The sequence below is a fragment of the Solea senegalensis genome, linkage group LG11 (genome assembly GCF_019176455.1).
Source record: "Solea senegalensis isolate Sse05_10M linkage group LG11, IFAPA_SoseM_1, whole genome shotgun sequence".
Classification (NCBI taxonomy): Eukaryota; Metazoa; Chordata; class Actinopteri; order Pleuronectiformes; family Soleidae; genus Solea; species Solea senegalensis.
The window spans coordinates 24,982,561-24,990,854 of record NC_058031.1 but is presented as its reverse complement, the minus strand read 5'-3'; the positions used below and the strand labels follow the sequence as shown (position 1 = coordinate 24,990,854).

The window sequence follows — 8,294 nt, the reverse complement described above, 5'->3', positions numbered from 1 at the left end:
ATTTTCTGTGAGCGTTGTTCTTTGCTGCTGCTGCTGTTGTACATGTGCATTTTCTGTCTTTTTTTTATTATTCCACACATAACTCCGACCACGGTTTTCCTGATGGATTTAAACCAATCAATCGGAACCATTATGGGATGTATACAGTTTTCCACATATTTCTGACATAGTGAATATTATTGAATGATCTCACTGTCATTTCCTCACAAATGCCGTTTTCTCCTGTGAATGGCGTCCTGTATGGAGCAGCTGCACTGAGCCTGACACTACAGCACATCATAGAGTAATAAACACACACACACACACACTGCAGCCAGTTAATGAGCATCTCAGCTCTTTATTTGTTTCCTTCAACACTCCAGATTTCGTTCCCATCCTTGTCAAGAACCAGCCGACCGTCGTTTTGCATGGTCAGGCGCATTCTTTGGCTTTGGCTGTTGCTGTGTGTTCCGCTGGCCCACACTGGTCCTTTGTTGTTGTAAATGACCAGGTTGTTATCTGGCTGCAAAAGGAGACGGAGCGGATCATTGGTGTTTGTAGCGGACGCCCAGGTGGGAGTCCATTTGTAGACCACAAAGTTGCCATCGTTCTGTTGGATGAGAAGAAATAACTCAGTTAGAAAGTTTACAAAGGTTGGGGTGGAGCTAATCCCAGCTGATCTCATGATTTAGATTTTAGTTGAAAATAAACTTTAATTATTCAATTTAAGGTTAATTTATCATAATATCAATTTCGTTACTCATTCGCTCATCGTCTGGAAACACTCTAGTTCTTAAATATCATCAAACACCGATTCCTTTAGTCATTGGAAGAATATTTGTCTCCTCACCTGGAGAATGGCTTTGTAATCACCATTCAGACTCATCAGGTACTCCCCTTGACGCAGCTCCTGGTCAGTGCTGAGTGAGTTTCGGTTCATGGTTCTGGGAACACAGAGTTTGAGAAGGATTAAGAGACCCTCCTGGTGCAGTGCTGTTGGGGGTTTTGTACCAGTCCAGGACCCTTTTACCTGCGACCCCCAACACATTCATCTATGCTGGGAGTGGAGCAAAGTGAGTCTGCGGCAAATTTTTTCAGATCCATTTTCAAATTTGCAGCAGAGCTTAATTGAAGGAGTAAAATCAGAAATGAAATGTTGCTTGTTTAAAGGAAGTTCTGAGAAACTCACCAGCTGTAGCAGGTTCTTCTGTCAGAGAAAGAGCTGAGCAGGCTGAAGTGATTCTGCTCTGAAACCAGCCCACTTTATATCAGTGCTGGATGAAACGGGGGTGGAGAGCGACACCCAATCGGAGACATCTGATCGAATCTGGTGATGAAATCACTCCCCCCTCACTCAGGTAGAAATACCAGTTCAACAATGTCATAAAAACCTTCATGGAAGTGAGGAGTGAGAACATGTGATTAAAACAATTTAATGATGTTTTCAGGCGTCGGTCTGCGGCTGTGGGAGCAGAATGTGGGCGTTGTCTCGACTTCCATGGGCCCGATCGCGTTTCTGACTGTTCTTTTTACAGTCGGGGCTGGATATTTTGGTACCATTCTTAATGGAATGGCCAAAATAATAATAAATAATAAGTACTGTACCAAAGCATTCCAGTGTTTATGACACTGCTGACTCAGCATTGTCACTAATGAGCTGGAACTGCCTCCACGTTGATCCTGTCCAAGGTCCACTACTCTTTGTCATCACACGAGCAGTTGTTTCACGTCGTTTGTTTTGGACTGAGTGTTGAGACTGTGCACTTAAACTTGAGTTTACAGGTTGATCATTTATAACACAAATACAGCTCCATTCGTCCTTGTTTGCAGCCAGTAAATGCACTCAGTAAGGAGTTGTTTCTGCACACTGCAAAAAATTCATTTTCAAGACAATAAAACAAGCCTAATTTTTGGAAAACTGTTGTGGGATAACTTTTGGGATTGTTTTTCATGCTTTCTGGTCGTTGGTAGAGTAATGATTGTAACAAGGACAACTTTTTTTTGTCATTTCCGAGCTAATTCATTGTGGAGTCATGTGATATAAAAGCAGAACTTTTCCCTGCAGTTTGGGAGGACCTCTCAAGCTGCTAAATGAGGGTAAAGATCCTGCGTCGTTCCACTTGAAGTCACTTTCACTCACACAGACATTTCCTTTTGCATCACATGGTTCAACAAACAAAAAAACACTGACAATCTCCCTCTGACATTTCAACCACAACTGTGCGTGTGCATCGTTGAGAACATGTGATTAATTCTCTTCATTCTCTTCATTCTCTGGAACAAGTTGACGGAACACAAGCCAAGACTGAAGGAAGGAATTCAACGTGACAAAGACGATGACGGAGCCCTGGTGCCCAGTTTTAGGGCCTTTACATTCATTTTTGCATGAATTATAGTTAAAAAACATACATGTTCTGCAGGAATGACACTCTTTTAGGTGCAATCGGTCCATGACGATAACCTGCAAAGCCTGTAACTGTGCCAGCTACTGGCAACAGGAAGTCAGGCCGTCAGTAACAAACATGGTTTCAGTTACATGGAGCTTTCAGGGTGTGGTCTACATCTGCTATACTCTGGATTATTGGTGGCTAAATTACCCTTTGATTCTCACTAGAATCTGGTGGTGAAGTCACAGGCCATTTCTCAATATCCATACTTGTGCGTACTTGTGCATACTTGTGCGTACTTGTGTGTACTCCCGTACTTGTGAAAACGTCATCAGCCTCAGTCCAAGTGCTGTTCCAATTCTCAAGTAAGCGAACAGCGAGGACGGTTCTCAAACCCGGAAGTGTTCTCGCTCCGCCCATGTTTACCAAGTATGCATCGGAGGTGACTTAAGCGTACTTGGGATGGCCATGTATCCCAGAATACATTTCGGCGGAGCATAGCAGCAGATAATAGAAATATAAATCTGAAATCAATATTTTTCTGTGTCCCGGAACAAAGTTTTAAGATCATTTGAGGCGAGAAATGAGTCATTTAGAATTCAAACATGTGGTTTGTGTATGAAGATATGACGTATTTATAGTTTGGCAGTGTTATGGGAATTATGTACCTCATGTAATACATGAAGACAAATGTTCAATGCAACCGTTTGATGTGACCTGCGACCATTGACCCTTTGTATTGTTAATGTAACTGTTCGATGTGACTTGGGACCAGTGACCATATGTATTGTTTTAGGAACTGTTTGAGTTAACTTGTGAATAGAGACAATGGGTCTGCGACTCAGGGCAAGGTGATAACTAACCCACAGAGGCGGGGGTCTGCACCTTATGGCAGGGTGATAGCTGACCCATTGAGACGGATAAATACCTTGTGTTTCCTCGAAGACAGGGAGGCTTCACTTTGTAACTGGCCTGTGTGTTGCTTTGTGAATGCTCCTCTTGTACAAGATTAAACCCTTGTTTGGACACTGAGCTGAGTCCAATCTCCTTCCTATGGATCTCAACAATTCTTTTAACAGGCAGCGACGCTTGTCGGCGGTGATCAGCTCCGCCTCTGCGGACGCTCGGCGCTCACTGTGCCCGGCACAGAGCAGCGTGACCTCGGCCTGTCCTGATGACATCATGACGTCGCTGTTTTTAGATGCTCGGTGTGATCCATAGATTTGTTGTTGACGTGTTATTTTGTTTTTAATGGAAACGTTTTGACCTGACAGTTTGAAAGTTTTATTATTAATGTTTTATTTATTTTAACTTTGAATGTCAGATTTATATTAAAGTCGCACGGTCATTGTATCTGTATTTAAATATAATATGTAAATATTAGATATGTAGATTAGTATATATTTGTACATATACTGTATATATACTACTCTACAATGCTGTAATATATCTATTTTCCACATTGTATTATTTGTATTGTATATTTTAATAGAAATAAATTAATAAACAAAGTTAAATATTTAAAATGTAAAAATAATAACAACATATATGCATTTATTAAAAGTATTTCATATGTTCATTTATCAACACCGTAGGTGGCGCTAATGAGGCTACAGCACTTAGCGCCAGCCACCATTCAAACAGCAGAACAATACATACATACTTGCTTAATTGAGTATTGAGAAACGGTCACAGTACGAGACCTGGGCAACTACGCTGTGTGGAAAAGGGCGCCCTCTACAGTCAATGTGTGTTGTGCTCGAGCTCATTCATGGGAAACCACAACATTTGTCTGTTTCATGTGATCACACACACTAATGTACGGAGGAGGAGATGGGAAATAAAAAAAGTGAATTGTGAGATTCAGTTTTCTTTTAAAAACAAACTTTTTTTGTCTCTGTTTTTATATTTTATATTATTATCATTATTATTATTATTATTATTTTCTGTGAGCGTTGTTCTTTGCTGCTGCTGCTGTTGTACATGTGCATTTTCTGTCTTTTTTTTATTATTCCACACATAACTCCGACCACGGTTTTCCTGATGGATTTAAACCAATCAATCGGAACCATTATGGGATGTATACAGTTTTCCACATATTTCTGACATAGTGAATATTATTGAATGATCTCACTGTCATTTCCTCACAAATGCCGTTTTCTCCTGTGAATGGCGTCCTGTATGAAGCAGCTGCACTGAGCCTGACACTACAGCACATCATAGAGTAATAAACACACACACACACACACTGCAGCCAGTTAATGAGCATCTCAGCTCTTTATTTGTTTCCTTCAACACTCCAGATTTCGTTCCCATCCTTGTCAAGAACCAGCCGACCGTCGTTTTGCATGGTCAGGCGCATTCTTTGGCTTTGGCTGTTGCTGTGTGTTCCGCTGGCCCACACTGGTCCTTTTTTGTTGTAAATGACCAGGTTGTTATCCGGCTGCAAAAGGAGACGGAGCGGATCATTGGTGTTTGTAGCGGACGCCCAGGTGGGAGTCCATTTGTAGACCACAAAGTTGCCATCGTTCTGTTGGATGAGAAGAAATAACTCAGTTAGAAAGTTTACAAAGGTTGGGCTGGAGCTAATCCCAGCTGATCTCATGATTTAGATTTTAGTTGAAAATAAACTTTAATTATTCAATTTAAGGTTAATTTATCATAATATCAATTCCGTTACTCATTCGCTCATCGTCTGGAAACACTCTAGTTCTTAAATATCATCAAACACCGATTCCTTTAGTCATTGGAAGAATATTTGTCTCCTCACCTGGAGAATGGCTTTGTAATCACCATTCAGACTCATCAGGTACTCCCCTTGACGCAGCTCCTGGTCAGTGCTGAGTGAGTTTCGGTTCATGGTTCTGGGAACACAGAGTTTGAGAAGGATTAAGAGACCCTCCTGGTGCAGTGCTGTTGGGGGTTTTGTACCAGTCCAGGACCCTTTTACCTGCGACCCCCAACACATTCATCTATGCTGGGAGTGGAGCAAAGTGAGTCTGCGGCAAATTTTTTCAGATCCATTTTCAAATTTGCAGCAGAGCTTAATTGAAGGAGTAAAATCAGAAATGAAATGTTGCTTGTTTAAGATTCAAAGGAAGTTCTGAGAAACTCACCAGCTGTAGCAGGTTCTTCTGTCAGAGAAAGAGCTGAGCAGGCTGAAGTGATTCTGCTCTGAAACCAGCCCACTTTATATCAGTGCTGGATGAAACGGGGGTGGAGAGCGACACCCAATCGGAGACATCTGATCGAATCTGGTGATGAAATCACTCCCCCCTCACTCAGGTAGAAATACCAGTTCAACAATGTCATAAAAACCTTCATGGAAGTGAGGAGTGAGAACATGTGATCAAAACAATTTAATGATGTTTTCAGGCGTCGGTCTGCGGCTGTGGGAGCAGAATGTGGGCGTTGTCTCGACTTCCATGGGCCCGATCGCGTTTCTGACTGTTCTTTTTACAGTCGGGGCTGGATATTTTGGTACCATTCTTAATGGAATGGCCAAAATAATAATAAATAATAAGTACTGTACCAAAGCATTCCAGTGTTTATGACACTGCTGACTCAGCATTGTCACTAATGAGCTGGAACTGCCTCCACGTTGATCCTGTCCAAGGTCCACTACTCTTTGTCATCACACGAGCAGTTGTTTCACGTCGTTTGTTTTGGACTGAGTGTTGAGACTGTGCACTTAAACTTGAGTTTACAGGTTGATCATTTATAACACAAATACAGCTCCATTCGTCCTTGTTTGCAGCCAGTAAATGCACTCAGTAAGGAGTTGTTTCTGCACGCTGCAAAAAATTCATTTTCAAGACAATAAAACAAGCCTAATTTTTGGAAAACTGTTGTGGGATAACTTTTGGGATTGTTTTTCATGCTTTCTGGTCGTTGGTAGAGTAATGATTGTAACAAGGACAACTTTTTTTTGTCATTTCCGAGCTAATTCATTGTGGAGTCATGTGATATAAAAGCAGAACTTTTCCCTGCAGTTTGGGAGGACCTCTCAAGCTGCTAAATGAGGGTAAAGATCCACTTTAAGTCACTTTCACTCACACAGACATTTCCTCTTGCATCACATGGTTCAACAAACAAAAAAACACTGACAATCTCCCTCTGACATTTCAACCACAACTGTGCGTGTGCATCGTTGTGAGAACATGTGATTAATTCTCTTCATTCTCTTCATTCTCTGGAACAAGTTGACGGAACACAAGCCAAGACTGAAGGAAGGAATTCAACGTGACAAAGACGATGACGGAGCCCTGGTGCCCAGTTTTAGGGCCTTTACATTCATTTTTGCATGAATTATAGTTAAAAAACATACATGTTCTGCAGGAACGACACTCTTTTAGGTGCAATCGGTCCATGACGATAACCTGCAAAGCCTGTAACTATGCCAGCTACTGGCAACAGGAAGTCAGGCCGTCAGTAACAAACATGGTTTCAGTTATATGGAGCTTTCAGGGTGTGGTCTACATCTGCTATACTCTGGATTATTGGTGGCCAAATTACCCTTTGATTCTCACTAGAATCTGGTGGTGAAGTCACAGGCCATTTCTCAATATCCATACTTGTGCGTACTTGTGCATACTTGTGCGTACTTGTGCGTACTCCCGTACTTGTGAAAACGTCATCAGCCTCAGTCCAAGTGCTGTTCCAATTCTCAAGTAAGCGAACAGCGAGGACGGTTCTCAAACCCGGAAGTGTTCTCGCTCCGCCCATGTTTACCAAGTATGCATCGGAGGTGACTTAAGCGTACTTGGGATGGCCATGTATCCCAGAATACATTTCGGCGGAGCATAGCAGCAGATAATAGAAATATAAATCTGAAATAAATATTTTTCTATGTCCCGGAACAAAGTTTTAAGATCATTTGAGGCGAGAAATGAGTCATTTAGAATTCAAACATGTGGTTTGTGTATGAAGATATGACGTATTTATAGTTTGGCAGTGTTATGGGAATTATGTACCTCATGTAATACATGAAGACAAATGTTCAATGCAACCGTTTGATGTGACCTGCGACCATTGACCCTTTGTATTGTTAATGTAACTGTTCGATGTGACTTGGGACCAGTGACCATATGTATTGTTTTAGGAACTGTTTGAGTTAACTTGTGAATAGAGACAATGGGTCTGCGACTCAGGGCAAGGTGATAACTAACCCACAGAGGCGGGGGTCTGCACCTTATGGCAGGGTGATAGCTGACCCATTGAGACGGATAAATACCTTGTGTTTCCTCGAAGACAGGGAGGCTTCACTTTGTAACTGGCCTGTGTGTTGCTTTGTGAATGCTCCTCTTGTACAAGATTAAACCCTTGTTTGGACACTGAGCTGAGTCCAATCTCCTTCCTATGGATCTCAACAATTCTTTTAACAGGCAGCGACGTTTGTCGGCGGTGATCAGCTCCGCCTCTGCGGACGCTCGGCGCTCACTGTGCCCGGCACAGAGCAGCGTGACCTCGGCCTGTCCTGATGACATCATGACGTCGCTGTCATTAGATGCTCGGTGTGATCCATAGATTTGTTGTTGACGTGTTATTTTGTTTTTAATGGAAACGTTTTGACCTGACAGTTTGAAAGTTTTATTATTAATGTTTTATTTATTTTAACTTTGAATGTCAGATTTATATTAAAGTCGCACGGTCATTGTATCTGTATTTAAATATAATATGTAAATATTAGATATGTAGATTAGTATATATTTGTACATATACTGTATATATACTACTCTACAATGCTGTAATATATCTATTTTCCACATTGTATTATTTGTATTGTATATTTTAATAGAAATAAATTAATAAACAAAGTTAAATATTTAAAATGTAAAAATAATAACAACATATATGCATTTATTAAAAGTATTTCATATGTTCATTTATCAACACCGTAGGTGGCGCTAATGAGGCTACAGCACTTAG

The 8,294-nt window shown here is 41.2% G+C and overlaps 2 protein-coding genes across 4 annotated transcripts; both read right to left on the bottom strand.

Annotated features, from left to right (window-relative positions):
• Positions 1 to 312: 312 nt before the first annotated feature.
• On the bottom strand, positions 313 to 1,255 carry LOC122777321 (comitin-like). 2 transcript variants are annotated; one of them, XM_044038485.1, is made up of 4 exons: positions 1,169 to 1,204; positions 1,010 to 1,102; positions 830 to 923; positions 313 to 589 (listed from the first exon to the last, which is right to left on the bottom strand). In XM_044038485.1, exons 2-4 carry the CDS (start codon positions 1,081 to 1,083, stop codon positions 338 to 340), a joined length of 420 nt encoding a protein of 139 aa, XP_043894420.1. In that variant the 5' UTR covers positions 1,084 to 1,102; positions 1,169 to 1,204; the 3' UTR covers positions 313 to 337. The 2 variants fall into 2 exon arrangements, with proteins under 2 accessions (XP_043894420.1, XP_043894421.1); XM_044038486.1 differs by lacking the exon at positions 1,010 to 1,102 and having other exon boundaries at positions 1,169 to 1,255.
• A 3,364-nt stretch (positions 1,256 to 4,619) lies between these two features.
• On the bottom strand, positions 4,620 to 5,569 carry LOC122777323 (comitin-like). 2 transcript variants are annotated; one of them, XM_044038487.1, is made up of 4 exons: positions 5,483 to 5,513; positions 5,317 to 5,409; positions 5,137 to 5,230; positions 4,620 to 4,896 (listed from the first exon to the last, which is right to left on the bottom strand). In XM_044038487.1, exons 2-4 carry the CDS (start codon positions 5,388 to 5,390, stop codon positions 4,645 to 4,647), a joined length of 420 nt encoding a protein of 139 aa, XP_043894422.1. In that variant the 5' UTR covers positions 5,391 to 5,409; positions 5,483 to 5,513; the 3' UTR covers positions 4,620 to 4,644. The 2 variants fall into 2 exon arrangements, with proteins under 2 accessions (XP_043894422.1, XP_043894423.1); XM_044038488.1 differs by lacking the exon at positions 5,317 to 5,409 and having other exon boundaries at positions 5,483 to 5,569.
• Positions 5,570 to 8,294: the final 2,725 nt, after the last annotated feature.

What these genes read in the sequence shown, in the direction of transcription:
- LOC122777321 (XM_044038485.1), bottom strand. Translation starts at nt 1,083, where the DNA reads ATGGATCTGAAAAAATTTGCCGCAGACTCACTTTGCTCCACTCCCAGC. An exon ending in GAATGTGTTGGGGGTCGCAG is followed by an intron (nt 924 to 1,009) that starts GTAAAAGGGTCC and finishes CTGTGTTCCCAG; the next exon opens with AACCATGAACCGAAACTCAC. An exon ending in ATTACAAAGCCATTCTCCAG is followed by an intron (nt 590 to 829) that starts GTGAGGAGACAA and finishes CTCATCCAACAG; the next exon opens with AACGATGGCAACTTTGTGGT.
- LOC122777323 (XM_044038487.1), bottom strand. Translation starts at nt 5,390, where the DNA reads ATGGATCTGAAAAAATTTGCCGCAGACTCACTTTGCTCCACTCCCAGC. An exon ending in GAATGTGTTGGGGGTCGCAG is followed by an intron (nt 5,231 to 5,316) that starts GTAAAAGGGTCC and finishes CTGTGTTCCCAG; the next exon opens with AACCATGAACCGAAACTCAC. An exon ending in ATTACAAAGCCATTCTCCAG is followed by an intron (nt 4,897 to 5,136) that starts GTGAGGAGACAA and finishes CTCATCCAACAG; the next exon opens with AACGATGGCAACTTTGTGGT.